Genomic DNA, 19,286 nt, shown 5'->3' on the forward strand with positions numbered 1-19,286 from the left:
CACGTGGTTAGTAATCTGAGTCTTTCACACACACCCGTGCCCTTCCCACTCCTTACAGACCAAACATGGGAACCACGCCGACTTTTGCCTCTTAAAAGTACAGGTTTACCTACTGTCCTCAAATCTTAGTCGTCATTATTTCTGAGTTGTGTCGTGCAGTTGAGCGTCAGTATTTAGCCGTCCACGCCAGGCACCTTCCGGACCACAAGCAGTGAGTGGTTTCAGGTGCTAAGTCCAGGTTGGTGGAAAAGATAAAACACTCAGTTAGCAGTTTGGTGCACACCGAACTCCAAGAAGCACACATAGTAAGCACGGCTCCCCTCAACTTGTGTGCTGGTTCTGGGAAAAGCCTGCGAAGACAGACTTGGCTTTACCCTTTAACTTGCTGATGTGAAGGACATGTATTTACCACTGTGATGGGTCAGAAGTCTTACACATTTTACCCACACAACTTTGCCACAGTGAAGAGGACAAACTGTGTGGGCGAAGAGGCGGACTGAGACGCTGAGGATGCCTTGCAGGAAGGAGGGTGACATCAGCAGGTACCAGCTACTGTTTCCATCCTGCCTGGCCTGGACCTTTCTGTATACAAGGTATCACGCTCTGCTTCATCGGGGGCAATGAATTGTAGGCATTTTAATCTGTAGGACTTTGTTGGTTTTGTTCCCTCTGCTTGGGATGCCCTTCTACGCTGCAGAGCACTTTCGAGGCCCAGGTCAAAGGCCAGCTCTCCTGTGAACCCTTGCTCCTTTAATACTTTTGTTTCAGCAGCTATTTTAAATACCAGCATTTCTTACCTTGGGCCCATGGGTCACTGTGATAGGCTTTGGGGGCATCTATCAATGCTTCTGGGGTGACCTGAGAGATCTGTGTCTGTGCATTACTCTCGAGGGGAGGGTCAGAGCTTCTACCAGATTCTCTGAGGCCCCGCGACCCAGCGAGCAACTAAGAACCACCAATTTCTTATCTGTCCCCCTTATGAGTTCCTGAGGGCAAGGGTCACATCTTTCCCATCTCAGACTCTCCAGCACTGGTCCACGATAGACACTTAACTGTTGGCAGCAGGCTGTTAGTGACCCAGAGAGGCAACATTTTTACAGGCTAAGAAGAGAAAACAGGATGGTTTAATCTGTAGAGTTTGTTCTTGATTACAGTGTTCAACATGCAAAATTACCTCTTGGTACGAGACGGATCTCTGCCACTTCCCTGGGACGGTTAATCCAGACAGAATCATTCCTGGGCAACCCTTAAGTAAGTGTCTGCCAGCAATCACCCTCTCCCTTCTTAGGGTATGTAAGCTCTCTCTTATCCAGAATAACTGGGACTTGGGTGTAGCCATACACAGTACAGCACCACTGGTTGGTCAGTGGATTTGATATATTCTGAACTCCAGTTCAGGACCTCCCATTACTTAACCTTTGAAGTCTCTGAGGATCCCAAAGGCACTTGAGAATCTGGCAGTGTCACCTGGCAGTGTCTCAGGGTTACTGATTTTCACTGGACAGTGTTCAGAAAGGTTTGCTAAGTCTGTCCTGGCCCAGAGTATTCACTCTGAAAAAGAGTCTGTCTGATAAGGTTTTGACAGATTTGCTCTTCCTGTCGTTCTGCAGGCGCAAAATGAACAACTAAGGGAGCTCCATTTTGCTCACCCACCATTCCTAAATTTTCGGTAATGAAAATGTGGTATCTGTGTGAGGAAAGTTATAAAAATACTAACAAAAAATCAAAAGTAAAATGAGGGGTGTTTGGAACACAAGGAAACAGGAGTTTACTGTGGTTAGAAGGCAGAATGACTAGGTAATAATTAGGTTTACTTGACAATGTTTTTTTCCAAAGACTGAATTCTTGCTAAGTTTTACATATTATCACTAGCTTGAGTTTGCCCCCCTCTCTGACTTTTATTACTAGTCACCAGAAGGAAAATTTAAAACATTTTGAAAACAGCTGTTTCTGGGCAAGTCACCCAGCACATACTCTTTATATTTCCTCTAGTTTCACACATAAAGGGGAACCCGGCTCAGATAAGAACAATCCTTGCTGCACACCCGCCAGCTCGTGCACCCGCCTTTTCATTCCCAGCGGCTCCAGCTCAAACCAAAGTCACAAGGTTAAGCGCTTCTTGGAGTTCCCGACACAGGTGATCCCTGCTTGGTCTTCAAAAAATAGAGGTCTGTAATTCCTTTTTGAACATGCCTTCAAAGTGGAGGTCTTTGGCCATGAGCTCCTCTTCGACATCATCCAGTGCCCACTGGTGATCCGTCAGCTCCAGAGCTTCCCACTCTGTCTGCAAAGGAAGAGAACACGGGGCAGGGAGGGAATGGCTGTTACAAGAGCGGAACTGACCAGCTGGGCCAGGAGCTGGGGTAGGCTGTTTACATATGTAGGTTACCTCCATCCTCATCTGCCCCCGCCCCTGCCCCCAATTTACAGACCAGGAGACTAAGGCTAAGAAAGAAAAAATTTGTTCAAGGTCACTGGAGCTAGTAACTAATTACATTTCTCTAATATTCTATTAATGCTGACTACTTTGTTTTTATTTATTTATTGACATATAGTTGATTTACAATATTGTGTTAGTTTCACGTGTACAAAGTGATTCAGTTACATATATGTATATTTCCAGGTTATTTTCCATTATAGGTTATTACAAGATATTGAATATTGTTCCTTGTGTCATGAAGTAAACCCTTGTTGCTTATCTATTTTATATACAGTAGTATCTATCTTATATATATATAAAACAAACTCCTAATTTATCCTCCCTCCCTTTCCCCCTTGGTAACCATGTTTGTTTTCTATGTCTGTGAGTCTGCTTCTGTTTTGTAGATTCATTTATACTGTTTATTAGATTCCATATGTAAATGGTATCACGTACTACTTGTCTTTCTGTCTGACTAACTTCACTTAGTATGAGAATCTCGAGGTTCATCCATGTTGCTGCAAATGTTAATAGTTCGTTATTTTTTATGGCTGAGTAGAATTCCATTGTGTGTATACATGACATCTTCTTTATGCAGTTATCTGTTAACCTCTGAAGACTTGGGCTGTTTCCATGTCTTGGCTGTTGTAAACAGTGCTGCTGTGAGCACTGGGGTGCATGTATCTTTTCAAACGGGTTTTTGTCTTTTCCGGATATGCGCCCAGGAGTGGGATTGTTGGATCATATGGTAGCTCTATTTTTAATTTTCTAAGGAGCCTCCATACTGTTTTTCATAGTGGTTGTACCAATTTATATTCCCACTAGCAGTGTAGGAGGGTTCCCTTTTCTCCACACCCTCTCCAGCATTTATTATGTGTAGACTTTTCCATAATGGCCATTCTGACTGGTGTGAGGTGATACCTCATTGTGGTTTTGATTTGCATTTCTCTGATAATTAGCAATGTTGAGCATCGTTTCATGTGTCTGTTGGCCACCTGGATGTCTTCTTTGGAGAAATGTCTATTTAGATCTTCTGCGCATTTTTTGATTTGGGTTGTTTGTTTTTTGCTATTGAGTTCTATGAGCTGTTTGTATATTTTGGAAATTAACCTTTTGTTGGTTGCATCATTTGCAAATATTTTCTTCCATACTTTTGCCTTTAATTAGCAGGTTTAAAAAATGCTCTATGAAACTTAGTGTGATACAAACATTAGCTCATGGGTGTGGGTTTTTAAACATAAAATTCCCCATGACATAAAATTCACCCTTTTAATATGTACAATTTAGTGGTTTTCAGTATATTCATAAAGATGTACACCATCACCACTGTCTAATTCCAGAGCACTTTCATCACTGCAAAAACAAATGAAACAGCAGACACTCCCCACTCCCCACCTCCCCCAACCCCTGGCAACTAATACTTTACTTTCTGTAACTTTGGATTCATCTTTTCTGGACACAACATGTGGTCTTTTGTTACTGGTTTCTTTCACTTAGCGCATTTTTAAGCTTCCTCCCTGTGTTAGCATGAGTCAGTACTTCATTCTTTTTTATGGCTGACTAATATTCTATTGCATACATTCCACTGTCTATACACTGTATTATCTGTTCATCAGATGATGGACATTTGAGTTGTTTCTACTTTTTGACTATTATCAATAGTGTTCTGAACGTTCTTATACTAAATTTTTGTGTGAACATTATGTTTTCAGTTCTCTTGAGTATTTACCTAAAAGTAGAATTGCTAGGTCATATGATAATAACTATGTCTAACTTTCTGAGGAAAGGCTAAAAACTGCTTTCTGAAGCGGCGGCACAATCACCAGCATGTGTGAGGCTCCAATTTCTCCACATCCTTGCCAATATTTGTTCTGTCCATCTTTTTTATTATAACCATCCGGGTGACTGTGAAGTGGTATCTCACTGTGGTTTTGATGTGCATTTCGCTGATGACTAGTGATGCTGAGCATCTTTCCATGGGCTTAGCTTATTGGGTATTTGTGTATCTTCTTTGGAGAAATGTATATTTAACTCTTTTGTCCATTTCTTACTGGACTGTCTTTTTATTGTTGCATTCTAAAAGTTTTTAATACTGGACTCTTATCAGATTTATCATTTGCAAACATTTCCTCTGATTTTATGGGTTGTCTTTTCACTTTCTAATAGTGTTTTATGAAGCACAAAAGTTTTCTTCCCCCAACCCCAATTATGAATCCTTTTTATTAGAAAAGTTTTCATTTTGACAAAGTTCCATCTATTTTCCCCTTTGTTGCCTGTACTTTTGACATAATATCTGAGAAATCATTGTCTAATTTAAGGTCACAGACACATCTATGATGTTTTCTTTTAAAAGCTTTATAGTTTCAGCTCTTATATTTAGGTCTTTGACCCATTTAAAAACTTATTTTAAAAATTATTTTTTTATTCTGGTAAAATACATGTGTTTGTATATATGTGTGTGTGTGTGTATACATAAATATAAAACATAAAATTTGCCACTTTTAAACCATTAAGTATACATTCTAGTGGCATTAATTATGTTCAGTGTTGTGCAACCATTACCATATTTCCAAATTTTTCATCCCCTAAACAGAAACTCTGGACCCAATAAGCAGTAAGACTATTCTTTCCCCCAGTGAGTTGTCATGGCATCTGTCAAATATCATTTGCTCTAAATGCATGGGTCTATTTCTGAATTCCCAATTCTCCTCCATCACTGTGTACGTCCATCAGTATGCCACTCCCACACAGTCTTGATGACTGTAGCTCAGAAGTAGCTTTTAAGATCAGGAAGTATAAGTCTTCCAGCTTTGTTCTTATTTAACATTGTCTGGCCTATTCTGGGACCCTTTCACTTCCATATGAACTTCAGGAGCAGCCTGTCAATTTCTGCAAGAAAGGGTGGTGGAATTTTGATAGAGACTGTGTTGAATCTGTAGATCAACAGATCTGGCAGTATTGCCATCTTGACAATATTAAGTCTTCTAATCCACGAACATGGGTGTATTCCCACTTATTCAGGTCTTCTTTAATTTCTTTCAGCAATATTTTATAAGTTTCAGTGTACAAGCCTTGCATGTTTTGTTAAATTTATTATTTTATTCTTTTTGAAACGATTATAAATGGAATTGTTTTCTTCATTTCAGTTTTTCAGATTCTTTATTACCAGTGTGTAGAAATGTGACTGATTTCTGTATATCGACCCTGTATCCCAAAACCTTGCTGAACTTGTTTATTAGCTCCCATGGTTTTTGTTTGTTTGTTTGTTTTGTGGATTCCTTGCGTTACTCTATGCAAGGCCATGTTATCTGCAAACAGAGATAGTTTTACTTCTTCCCTTCTAATCTAGATGCTTTTTCTTTCTTTTTCCTGCTAACTTCTTTGGCTAGGACATCTGGTACAGTGTTGAACGGAAGTGGTGAGAGTGGACATCCTGGTTTTGTCCCTAACGCTAGAGGAAAAGCTGTCAGTGTGAATATGATGTTAGCTGTGGGTCTTCTGCAGATGTCATTCATCAAGATGAGCAAATTCCCCTCTATTTCTAGTTTTTATCATGTAAAATAGTAAGACTTTCCTGTATAAAAATTATATTGGATTTGAGAGATTCCAGAATCATTTCATGAAAAGACTGTAAGTATTTGATTTTTTTTTTAAATGAAATTTATAGCAGGGTCCAAAAAAGTTCAAAGTAGTCCAGAAGTTGACCTGGTGCCTCTCATTGGGCTGTTTTTATAGCTTTGTTCACAGTGTGGATTAAATTTGGGCGAGCATTTAAAAACCAGTAAAAGTACCAAAAATCTCTAATTTACCTGACAGATGATTCTGTCTCAGGAATAAGATATGTAAACTAAAACACATTTTTATCAGATTTAAACAATGGGACCACACATACTTTACTTGCGTCAGGGAATCCATCTTTAAAAGTAACTCTGAGTGGGGGAAGGCCATAGCTCAGTGGTAGAATGTGTGCCTAGCATGCACAAGGTCCTGGGTTCAATCCCCAGTACCTCCATTAAAATAAATAAATAAAAACCTAATTATTCCCCCTACCCCAAGAAAAGAATAAAAAAAAAAAGTAACTCTGGTAACTCCTTTCAGAGCTTCAGTGAAGCTGGAAGGAAGAGTGAGTGTACCTTAAAAGCTTTGTTGGTGTCCGCGGGCATGGCCATGGCTGCTCCAGTCATCTGTTCCTGCATCATCCGTGACTGGTCAGCTGCTGCAGCATAACACACAGTACCGTGAGTGCCCGGGCTCAGCCAGCACCCAGGACCCTCGGGGAGGAAGGGTCCTTACATAGCACTTACGGATGCTTGCTTGGCAGTGTGTTAGAGAATGTATGTGACGGGTCCCTGGCTGGCCCTACCACGCCCTCTGTGACCCTGGAAAGTCACTTTACCTCTCCTGAAAAATGGGCATGATAACAGTAGGGTAATAACAGGAGAAGAAAGGTAACTGAAGGAAGCTCTAAACTTTATTTCAAATTGAAATAACAATAACTACAGCCATTGGTTACTGAGCAAGTCCTACATGCCAGCTACTTCACTAAGTACTTTATGTATCTACCTCGTTACTCCTAGTAACAAGCCTAGGAGTTAACTGTTAAGGTCCCAATTTTACAGACAGGTAAGCAGAGGACTAGAGTGGTTAAGTAACTTGCCCAAGGTCCCAGCTATGAAGTGAGAGAGCCAGGACCACTACTGGCAAGAACTCTAGTCAGTGGACTAACTGCTCACACCCGGCCTTCTTTCAGCTTCAGGTTTACGGCTCACACTGCTGGTGCTGAATCCCTCACATCAGAGGGCATCAGACTTTGGGCAACTAAATATTGACCCCATGATGGCCAAGGAGAATTCAGATCCTCAGTTGGACCCTGGGATTTTTAAGAATCTTTCTGAATACCTCAGAAACTTATGAACAAGTTTAAGGAATGAAGCACTGTCTCTGACCACATTCATAAACAGCAAGGCAACATGACCAATCTGGCTCTGGCCTGGACGATTCGTCTATCGAAGTATTTGCTTATTAAACCTGATGTGCTTCTTACCATTATCTTGGCCCAAAATCAGAGAGTAAATGCTCCGAAGCCCAAACACATTGAGGAAGTACCAGGATGCAGAACTCACCCTAGTGAAGCAAAAGTGAAACAAGGTAGGTAGTTATTTCAGAGTTAACATAGTTCACACTTCCCTTCCATCCAAAGTTGTCCAGGGTATGTGAAGAGATCAGCTGGGGGTAGGCTATATGCTTCTAAAGCACAACCAAAGAAGAAATGCAAGTTGTGAAGGTGGTATTACAAATAGCTACAGCTCTCCACGAGCAACCAGCTGAGTGCTGGGTTTGCACAGACTCTGGGGTCAGATCCCAGTTCCTCCACTCGCTTCAGAGCTGCTGTGAGGATAAAATAAGGTAATATATGGAGGCAGACGCCTACTTCCAGCCACGTGATAGATTCTTCTGCATTCAGTAGCAGGAACTGAACTCACTACTGGTGTGCCTCATATTATCAGGGAGTGTAAGCCTTGTTTAATTTAATTTTCCTTTCTGCATAATGGGTTTTCAAACCATTTATTTTTAATCATCAGAACACACACTTACTATATATAATAAATGCAAATGATATAGAAGTACATAAAATATAAGTTGAAGCAGGCCTCCTGTCCTGAATCCTGTTCTCTAGATGAAATCACAAGTGCTGGTGGGCTTCACGCTTTTCCTGCAATCCTGAAGACTGCAGCTACTGGGAAAGCCACTCCAAGTTTTAAACTGTATCACTGAAGTTCTCCTTAGCTTAGATTTCCCACCTTGCCGCCATAAAATTAATATGCTTGCATATAATAAAAACTAAAAAGATTAAAAGAAATGATACAGAGGGGGAAAGAAGCCACACTTCATTCCAATACTTGGGTTGCACGTATCTGTACGTAATGATGCAGGTCCGTAAGCTAATTTATAACTGGTTTCAGTCTCCTTTGTCCAGGAGAGCATGTCAGGCACATACCTGTCCAGCTGCTGAGAAAGGAGAAAAAGCTTTACTCCAGCCCATGAAGCTTTTGTCTCCAAATGAGACTGGAAGGTCAAGGTTTAACAGAGTCATGCTATTCATTAGGTTCAGCTTTCCTGCTCCGGGAGAACCGCGCACAGCCCAGAATCTCCCAGCACCGGGTCTGTCCTGCCCCTGCCATACAACCAGACACGGCTCTGCTCCAGCTGCGGGGTGAGTCAATCAGCATGGGTGACCCCCACTGTCCACTCTCCTCCTCCCGTCCGGCTTCCATATTTAGATGCCAGTCTCTGGGAAGCTGTGGATAAAATAATCTAGAGACACCACAGGAAGAGCACCCCCAGGTTCCAGCTGCTGCAGCAGTGTTCTAAGAGCTTCTCAGATTTGGGGTTTTATTACTCTGCTATAAAAAACAGAATGGTAAATAAGACATGAGTGCTGGATTTGGACAGATCTGTGGTCAGATCTCAATGTCTCCACTTACATGCTAGGGTTGCTATGAGAAAAAAGTAATATATGGAAAATAGCACAGAGACTGGCACCAGTGAAAATGATTAATGTTGTTATCAGCAGTGATGTATTTTGGAAAAAATAATACAAACATCCACTCCCATGAGCTCTAGGGTATTTATTGCTAAAAAGTTTGCCTTGGCCAGAGTTCCTGGCTTTCTTTTAACTTTTTTGATTAAAAAAAGTTAAAACACATCCATCTTGCACTCCTGAGCCCCAAGAGGCTAGAGAAAAGAGGCTGATACATTCTCTCCTGATACATTCCCTCCTTTTGCAAGACTCGTGTAAAACCCACCACAATCCATCCGAGGCATTCTGAGTGGAGTTTCAATGAGAAAAACTCCAAAAACCTATTCCACTGAAGTAGGCAAACTGGAAATCCTGTTTTTCACGAGATCCTTGTTTTAGATTTTGGTTTGTGTTCTTATTAAGTAAAAGTCCTTACCAGGATGCGTCTAATGTGAGTAGTTCAATTCCTTGCTGTAGCATAGGCTTAAAACGGAGGGTCAGTGGAAATGGGACCTTCGCTGCAGGGAAGAAAGAGAAAGTTCAAGTCACTCCTCACTTCCTTTTTAGAACAGTTTAAGTCTCGTGCACATATTATTTCCCCAAGGAGGTGGGAACTCTGTACCATACAGTGTTTGGAAAATGATTTCCATAATAAGATTTGGGTCAATTTCTGAAGAAATTTACAGTCAAATAAAACCTTGCTATAGTTCTTTGAACAACACCAGCTTTTCTACTGCTTAAGAAGCAGGGCCTCAAACTGAGCTGTGACCCAAAATCTGGAAGTCTGCACTCATCTGTTAAACCCAAAGTGGAATATATCCCCACGAAGAACTACATTACTGAGAAACCATATTCATTTAAATCAAACAGTTTACAAACAGACAAATGACTGACCCCAACACTTAGAAAATGAAGTCAAAACAGAAATAGGCTTCCCTTTCTCCTACCAGAACACCAAATTAGCTTCAGATATAAACTAGCACGTCACTCATTCGAGTCCCTATTGGTAAACAAGCATCCACATTGTGAATTTATGATCACTTTGGAGTAAGAGACATAAAATCATGGCATGTAAGTTTTTTGTTCAAAGACTGTTTTCAGTTTCCACCAGAGAACACAGGACCCATGACAGGAGGTCTCAGCAGCATGTGGCTCTCTCTGAATGGGGATGCAGGAAAGGCGCACAGAGGGAGTGCAGCTGGCGTCTCCTGGGCCTGGAGCTTACTTGTAACAAAGCCGGAAAACGTCATGTTGATCCACCCACCAATGAGAATCATAGGGAGGACGTTTGTTACGTTGCCTTTCATCATGTCTGTGAGCATAGTGGGGTCTAAGACAAAAACAGAGAGACATGTTACCACTGCTGGCAGGGACTTACTCCTTGTTTACTGTAGAATTTTAATTTACTTGATAATTGAAGTAACACAAGTTCACTGTAAAAAAGAATTCAAACGACATAGGAACACCGGAGGTAGACAGTTCCTCTGAGCCTACTCTCTAAACACGTAACTGTTCATTGTATATCCTTCCATCGCATGTCTGTATAAATACACATACACACCTATGCATGTATATATGTATATACGCACAATAGTTTCACTCTCTCTATGTGTACATAAAGAGACACCATGCTTACTATTCTGCTTCCTAATTTAAAGAAGTTAACATATTGTGAATGGTGTTTCCATATTGGTGTATGCCATTATTTTCAGCGTCTGCATAGGAGTCTACTGTGTGGTGACACCCATCACTTTTGGGTAGACCTGTAGACTGTTTCCTTTTTTTTTTTTTGCCAATACACAATGCTGCCAACAAATACCTTGTACATATATCTGCATGTTTACTTAAGTGTTTCTGTAAGAGAAACTCTTAGAATTATTTCTGGGCCAAAGGATTTGATCTTTTAAAACTGAGCTCCAGCAACAGTGAGAGTGCCTAACTTCCCATGACCTTGACAGTAGCAGCTTTGGTTGAGATTTTCCATCTTCGCAAATTTAATGGGCTAAAAGGGACATCTTGCTTTAATTTGCATTCCTTTGATTTTAGTGATGTCAAGCATCTTTTCATACGCTTATTGGTCTTTTGATTCTTGTTGGTTTTCTGGGAGACTTATTAAAATCCCTGTACTTTCTGTCTGGGTTTAAAATAGCTGGTTATCTCACCTAGAGAAACAGGTACTAAAATGAGAGGATAGTCCACACTGAATAACAAATTATTTTGTTTTACTTTAAAGATGCTGTATTTTTCACACGACGGGGATAAGTGGAAGTAAGAAATCTGTTAGAGGAAAAACTGTGGGGTGGGCCAAACAATCATGTCTGACAAAGAGAGGATGGTCCAGGGAAGCATTCGGGCAGAATCTGGGGGGCCGTCTGCAAGCAACAGGATCCAGACACTGGGTGGCACCTGGGAGTGGAATGCTTTCCAGCTGTGCTCCTCACAGCCCTGGGTCCTGTGGAAGAGCAAAGGGGACAGACCCAGCTCCACTCAGCCGAGAGTGCTCTCTCTTTTTTTTTTTAAGTTCCACTTTATACACTGGGGCTCCCTGCAGACTTATTTGAAAAAGAAAACTCCATTTCTGTATGTACATCCCTATATCAGACGATCTCTCAGATCCCTTAGATTACTGTGTTCTACAATTTAAATTTCAAATAAAAGGACGTCCTCCCTGCCCACCCCACCCCTCCGAACTCATGTTAAGATAATTCCTTCGAGATGAGAGAAGGGACTACACGTACCAGTCATTGGAGAAGGTGGCACAACCTTCCTTTTAGTTTTTTTGAAAAATCCATCCTCTGAGTTGTTGAAGTAATATTTCCGTGTCAAGAAAGACTAGTAGAAAAAAGAACTTTTTAAGTCTTAAAACTGTGACATAGCACATTGTCGAATTATTACCCCAAGGTTTTAGTCCAAAGGCCCTTGGCATATGCTGTTAGACTCAGAGCTTGCAGCCTACTTGGCAGCCGACCTGACACTTTAGCTGAGTCACATTTAAAAACAATTTCCTAAGAAAGGCGAGGTCACAATGACAGCAAACACTACCAGGCCACAGCTTAATTACGGCCTCACTGGCCTTCAGCTTTTCCCGAAGAGTTCCCTTATAAAGCTTTCAGTTATCTACTGCCCTCAACAGTGAATCCTGCAGTTCTTAATAAAAGATAGATGAGTACCTGTTTGGGAATGTACTTTCCATTTTCCCTGAGGACTCTGCTTCGAATTAGAACTTGACTGAAAAATACAACCAAGACAATGAGAGTTTTAAAAGCGAAACAGTAGAAGAAAATGAGACAATCAAGTAGAAGACCTATTTAAACACAAGAGAGGGCCTATTTGGCAATAGCCCTGTGCGGAAACTTTTCAAAATACAAGTGTCCTTAAAACCAATAGGACGTACTTAACCCAACAATCAGCTTTCCAAAAAAGCATTTTTCAGAAATGACTGTTTCTGAACAAAGATTTCTGAGGAAGGCACATTTGGGACATTAAGCTCAGCTTTTTCTTACTTTATAATGAGCTAAGAAGGAACTTTCTCTGAGTGCAAAGAGTAGCAGTTGGATGTAACTCAGAAGATCTGGGGGCAGGAGGAGGGAGGAAGGGTGAGGAGAAGAGAAGGAAATGTTCAAACCCCACAGAGAAATTAGTACAGGACTTGACAGGGTTGTTACCTGACAGACAACAAACAGAAATCCCACCCAGGATTCAGAATGTTAGTAAGCACTCAATAAATACCTACTGAGCTAATAAATGAAATAATCTGGTGATATTTGAACATAACTGATCATCATAAGTAACAAAGTGCACCACTACTTAGTGGTGCTAGATACAAACACTAAACAGCAGAGATCAAAATGATAATTTTTTCTAGGTTTTCAAGTTGTTCTAATGAGGGGGAGAAAAAACCACTTTAAGTTAATGGAAAACCTTCTTGAAAAGTGGGAAAAAAAATCGTAGACAGAAATGAACACAATAAAACTGTGCTTGGTTTTCTCTCTGCTCCTCAGTGTAAACCACCAGCTGTAAGCAGTCAGCCGGTCCCCCAAGGGTCCCCTTGTCACCTTATGCATATTCTAGCTTCTCCATGTGCTGGGAATGCTCTAGTGCCCCCCTCCCTCCCCAAGTCTACCTCATCATGCCCAAACCCCCTTTTCAAGCCCCAATGACTCCATGGAACTCTCTCCTTTTTTTTAACTAAAGTATAGCTGACTTACAATATTGCATTAGTTTCAGGTGTAGAGCAGTGATTCACTTTTTTTTTTGCAGACTGTATTCCATTATAGTTTATTACAACATATTGGATGTAATTTCCTGTGCTATATGGTAAATCCTAGTTGCTTATCTATTGTATGTATAGTAGTTTGTATCTGTTAATCCCATACTCCTAATTTGTCCCTCCCCCACTCCCATCCCTCTCCCCTTTGGCAACCATAAGTTTTCTGTCTGTGAGCCTGTTTCTGTTTTGTATATAGATTTATTCATATTATATTTTAGATTCCACATATAAGTGATATCACATAGTATTTGTCTTTCTCTGGCTTACTTCACTAAGCATAATATTCTCTTAAGTCCATCCATGTTGCTGCAAATAGCAATAGTTTATTCTTTTTTAATGGCTGAGTAACATTCCATGGAACTCTGGAGTTTCACAGTCTTAAAGATCTGTTTGTTTTTCTCCTTTGTAAAGAGTCAATGGGGGAGGGTATAGCTCAGTGGCAGAGTGCATGCATAGCATGCATGAGGTCCTGGGTACAAGCCCCAGTACCTCTGTTAAAACAAACAAACTAACCTAATTATCCCTCAAACAAAACAAACAAACAAAAAGGAGTCAGTATATTCAAGCTTGAGAACCACTTTTTACATACATTCTATCTCAAAATATGGTCTAATTTTTTTTATTTATGTATTTTTCAGTTTTGGTTTAACACATGTTAGAAAAATTTTAGTAAGTTTTGAGGCAGTAAAAGCTTAATAATTTGTGAAACTGAATGTCCCATTTTGTGATCATTCACGCTTATGGAAACTTATACTGTATTTAGAGGAATGCTTTACATCTAAAAAATATCTTCTGCCTTGGACTTTGGCCAGTTCAGAGTCACGTGCTCAGATTCTATCCAAGTTCAAATGATGACCTGGTAGGATACAGACATAGCACGTCGGAACTGGCATGATCCAACTGCCTCACTTAAGGGATGGAGTAATTATGACTAGAGATGTTGAGTTTTCTCTAAAGCAGTAAATCCCCACGGGGCTGGTATTGCTTTCTAGGGAGCGTTATGGAAATCTGTGGAAATTTTTTGGTTGTTAAAATGATGGAGTGGAAGGGAAAGAACATATAACTGTCATTTGCTAACGGTAAGGGATGCTAAGTATCCCTGGGGATACAGGTTCCCAGTTCCAGTTGTGCAACACAAAGAACTGCCGCATGTCTCACACTGCTTTTGAATATCCCGCGGAATTGTTTTTCATTATTTGAGCCTCACACCTAATTCCCATTTTTTGCAGAAAGTGGGGGTTGATTTTTATACATACTTAATTTCCAGGTATACAACCATGAAGTAAATGTAGGGAAAACTGTACTTTGTTTTGTTCAGAACTTTATCAAGAGTAGTTCACCTAATTAGGTAAATCGCATCCAAACCAGCACCACCTTATCGCGAACACATTGTTTCAGCCTACAACAGAACCTGTCTCGATTATGGTGATTTTATAGCTAGGTGCATGCATCTGACTTCTGCCTCGAATCTTCTAGGACTGTTGTACACAAGGACTTGTGATATATAAATGAAATTATTTTCCTTTTATTCCTCTTGATCGTTACAAATGGAACAGTATGTGTCCCCCCCACAACATGTTCTTGTATGTAGAGTGCATCAATTGTGAATTTCACTTGGGGTTAGAAAAGGGAGCTTTAGGTCTGATATCATACCAGAAACATCACTCTGAAATCATAGTGAACCTGGAGCAGAAAATTGTTAGAGAATCTATGACAGCAGGAATCATGGTCAAGAGAATTTCACTTGGAAGTGAGACTGATCTGGGTTCAAGTACATGCACATTTTACTATTTTTGTTATTTTGGGAAGGCCATTTAACTTCTCTGGGTTTCCTTTTCTTCAGCTGTAAAAATGGGTTCAAGGTTATCTATCTTAGTGCTACTGGGAGGATAAAATGAGAATAATTTATTGGCATCAATAAATGAATAAATAAATGCAGAATGTCTGAAATTTCTCTACTTGGCATCTTTCTAAAGTCTTTCTTTTTGTGAACAGACTTCTTAAGATTATCTCCAGGAGGCTGGTTCTGATCAGTTCTGAAAATGATGCCACAGAAAAATGTGACCACTGTGGTATAGTAGAAAGAGCTCCAGACTTGGGCACCGGAAAAGCTGGTTTCAAATCCTGAATGTCACCACGTGTGACCGTGGAACCTCTTCAGCCTCAGTTTCTATAAAATGAGACAACAGCATCTACTGCTGAGAATTGCTCTGAATTTTAAATAAGTTAATGAATATAAGTGCTTAGCATAGTGCCTGGCATAGAATTAGTGCTTAATAAATGTTGGTTTATTATTCTCACCTGGGAAACACAAATGAAAATGATAAAGCAGTGCTTCCCAAACTTCAGTTATTCCCATTTCACGGCTATGATTTTTGTCTTATTCGCCTAGCGCCTGTAGTGCTAAAAACAGTATTTTTTACATATCAACTTTTTCTACTTACAAGTTTAAAAAACTCTTTAAATTATCGGCAACATGATGCAAGACCAGAATTACCTGCCACAAATAGAAAGTGTTAAATACAATAAAAACAAAACATTATTAAATTTTAGCTAGATACTGTTGCCTGTGGCAAGTTGAGCCTGAGGCTTGCTCTTGGTTACAATGGGACATTAATAACTGATAGGGAATTGTTAAAGACATAGTAGCATTCACCTGAGATGGTCTCTGAAAATAATCAGAACGATTAACTGAAAAGTTCTTTTATTTTAACATGGAGGGCGCACACGTCTAGATACAACCTAAAATCATCTCAAATTACCTCTCCGCAGAGTCATGAAACAGTAGTTTTCTGGTGAAAACAGTATAATCACACATATCTTCTCTACTGACATTCACGGATAAGCCCACCAAGGGTTGACGACTAGCCTAACAATATTAACAGCAACACCTTATTGAACAACTAATATGTTCCAGGCCTGTGCTAAAGGCTTTATAGATTGATAGATTTTGTATCTAAAATTTATCTCTCACGCCTGCTCTGTTCGGCATGTCCTATTATTCATCCTCATTTTACAGATGACGAAAGTGGAACACAGAGGTAACTCAGCCAAGGACACTCAGCTAGCGCGGGCGCGATGAACCCGGGCACACTGACATAACCCCCGCACTCTCTTGCCCAAGGTCACGGCAGAGTGGGATCGCCGGAGAGGGGAGGGCGCTGACCTGTCGGAGACTTGTTCCTGGGTGAGCTTCTTATCGCTCTGAAGCAGAATGGACACGTAGTGGCGGATCATGCCCACGAAGAAGGTGATGATAACGATAGGCAGGACCACCCAGAGGCGGATGTTGGAGTCTAGCAGCAGCTCAGGCCCCGCCATCTTCCCACAGCGCCGGCTCCCGGATGGGTGGAGCCGGGATTCTCTTCCTAGGGAGCAGGGGCTTCTCACCGAGTTCGCCTCCGGGCCTTCCCACGCCCCTCAGTCAGGCCGGCCTTGGACCCTACGGCAGCCTGAATCCTTGCGCCCTGCCCCCAGCCGGGCCGCCCAGCCGCCCACTTCCGGCGCGGGAGTTTGACGTCAAGGCGAAGTGTGCGTTGGACGTCAGCGTGGCGTCAGCGTGGCGTCACGTGGGCGGGAAAGTCGAAACGAGGGGCGGCGACAGCGTCTCGGCGTCTCGGCGTTTCGGCGGGTGAGTGAGGCAGCGGTCGTCGTTTTTCGAGGCCCCGCGCCCTGTCGGCCTGGTCTCTAGGCCCCAGCCGAGCCTGGCCTTTCCCTCTGGGGCTCCATCGTCAGTCTTATCGTGGGATAATCCCTTCAGGTACCTCCCTGCGTCGGTAAAATGACGAAATGTGAAGGGCCTTTACCCTCCACCCCCTTCCTGGAGGACCTGGTCCGGGCAGTTGGCCCCATCGCCCCTGCTTTCAGGCTTTTCTGGAAGCGATACCGATTAGCACGTGTTAAGGGCGTGTGCGTCGAAATCAGACGGACCTACTTGCCTAAGTTTTCCCATCTGCCGAAGAGCTGGTAATGGTTTTAAGTGGTAAACGAGGCAGTGGATAAAGAAAACGCTTAGCGTGGTGCTTGGTACATAGTAAAGTTTGACTATTATTGGAAACCATTATTATAATCAAGAGTAAGTATGGGTGGTAGTTAAGAGGCAGATTCTGGAGCCGGGTTGCTAAATTGGAATCCCAGCTCTGCCACTCAGTGTGAGAATAATAATGGTCAACTACCTCAAATCGTTTTGTGAGAAATAAATGAAGTGTTAAATATAAAGCACTTAAAGCAGTTTTTGTTAGCTGTTAGTGTTTACCTGCCTGCCAGCCGTTCTCATCTAATGAATATTCTCAAAGTTTTTTATGCCAAGTACTGCGCTAGGTACTAGGGATACCTAGATAAATGACACTAGGTTCCTGCTATCAAGATGCCCCCGGTCTCGTGTGAGGTAGGGGTCGTAAATATACTCTGGAGCAGGGAAGCTGGAGTAGCAGACTCCCTTGGGGACAGAAGGAACATTTTTCAAAGAAGATGACATGTACTGCGTCTTTAAGGAGGAGGAGTTGTTTCCAGGAAGATAAGAGCATTTTAGGTGAAAAGAACACCTTTTGCAAAAGCACTGAGACCAGAAAGGTTCTAGTTTACAAAATAGGCTAGAAGCCTTTATGGTTCATGCCCTCCCCTACCTCTACAGCCTTGTTTCTTATTTCTAGCTCTACAATCTCCTTGTTTCAGTGTTGGTTTTTTCTCTACCTGGACCCCTCTTCTCATACCTCTTCTACTGGATAACTCCTATTTCAGCACTCAAGTCCCCGCTGAAAAATCACTTTCTCAAAGAGATTATCCCTGAGAAATTATCCCTACTTTTCGTCATCACCCCCAACTGGATGGACTAAATTTCCTCATGGCATGCTGCACTTTTATAGCACTTAAAAGACTAATTAAATAACTACATCAAGACTTCTGCTTACCGTATTGCAGATTCCCTGAGGTTCACAGTTGTAACCCCAGCACCTGTCACAGTCCCTAACATATAGTACTGGATAATGAGTTAAAGGAATGGTAGATTGGGTTAAATAGAAAACTGGGTTTTATTCTTCAGCGAGAGAAAAGTGGTCTGGCTAAAGAGGCAACTAGGTAAACGAGTCTTGAAAACGGGAACATTGACCAGATATAGGAGTTGAAATTTTATCAGAGCCGAGATGTAGGTTGCATTTGTGTAAAGTCTTGGGTTTTGGATCGAGTAGTTTACTTTGAGCTTTAGCTTTAACTTCTCAGAGTTTATCTAGCTTCTGGAGGGTAACCTCTGTTCTCTGATTTTGCTCTGGAAAGTAATTTAACTGAAGAAGACTTTGGTCAAAATGGCTTCCAAAAGAAGGCTGTCAAGATCTGGGGATAAAGAGAGCCTGACAGAAGATACCTCCAGTAAGTGTCTAGTCATTTGTTGCTTTATTTCCTGTGGCAACTGTGTGAGGCACTAAACGGACTACAAAGATCCTTCTTTCATGTGCTCGGAGTCGTCAAGGCTTAATGGATAGAGCACATAGAATCTAATATCAGAAGATTTGGGATTAAATTTCTGCCTCTAATTGCATGTATGACTTTGGGCATGCCTGTAGTCTCTGAGTTTGTGTCCGCATCTGTAAGAGGAATCTACATACATAAGAGCTTATCTATTGTATATCCTTTAGGTGCTGGGACACAAAGATACGACATAGTCCCTACCCTATAAAAATGTTATGGCCCACTATCCTCCCTTAAAAAAAATATAATGTAAATAAATGCTGTGTTAGTGATATATAAAGGGAAAGCATTATATCAAAGCAAGCACACCACAGGCAAAGAAAGGGCACGGGGCGATTGACAGAAGTCCTAAGAGTTCCTATGAGAAGGGGTTGATATTTTTTCATTTATTACACTCATCTACTCTGTTAAGGCATTCTGACTGGTTGCATCATTATGGGAGAAGAGTAGATAATCATACTTAATTTTAAGTACCTTTTTGTTTTTGTTTGATTTTTTTTTTTTTTTTTTAGTGGAGGTACTGGGGATTGAGCTATACCCTCCTCTCTGTTTGCTTATGTTTTATTACTTCTCATGGGTTGAAAGCCTTGGGATGAAATCAGTCTGAGTTTTGT

General features: G+C 41.3%; 2 protein-coding genes across 5 annotated transcripts in view; one reads left to right on the forward strand and one right to left on the reverse strand.

The window, feature by feature from the left end:
- Nucleotides 1-1,730: 1,730 nt before the first annotated feature.
- On the reverse strand, nt 1,731-16,727 carry EMC3 (ER membrane protein complex subunit 3). The gene is made up of 8 exons (XM_006173335.3): nt 16,376-16,727; nt 12,110-12,167; nt 11,678-11,771; nt 10,165-10,269; nt 9,376-9,457; nt 7,464-7,543; nt 6,553-6,635; nt 1,731-2,284 (listed from the first exon to the last, which is right to left on the reverse strand). Exons 1-8 carry the CDS (start codon nt 16,528-16,530, stop codon nt 2,156-2,158), a joined length of 786 nt encoding a protein of 261 aa, XP_006173397.1. The 5' UTR covers nt 16,531-16,727; the 3' UTR covers nt 1,731-2,155.
- Nucleotides 16,705-19,286, forward strand: part of FANCD2 (FA complementation group D2) — a 46,131-nt gene continuing 43,549 nt past the window's right edge. For 3 of the 4 annotated variants that reach the window (XM_032458908.1, XM_032458911.1, XM_032458910.1), the window contains exons 1-2: nt 16,705-16,840; nt 18,481-18,573. In XM_032458908.1, coding sequence (XP_032314799.1) covers nt 18,510-18,573 — 64 coding nt within the window. In that variant the 5' untranslated portion in view covers nt 16,705-16,840; nt 18,481-18,509. Of the gene's footprint in view, nt 16,970-18,480; nt 18,574-19,286 lie in introns of all 4 variants that reach the window. The other variant, XM_014556979.2, reaches the window with a different exon arrangement.

This window comes from Camelus ferus, chromosome 17 (genome assembly GCF_009834535.1).
Source record: "Camelus ferus isolate YT-003-E chromosome 17, BCGSAC_Cfer_1.0, whole genome shotgun sequence".
NCBI lineage: Eukaryota > Metazoa > Chordata > Mammalia > Artiodactyla > Camelidae > Camelus > Camelus ferus.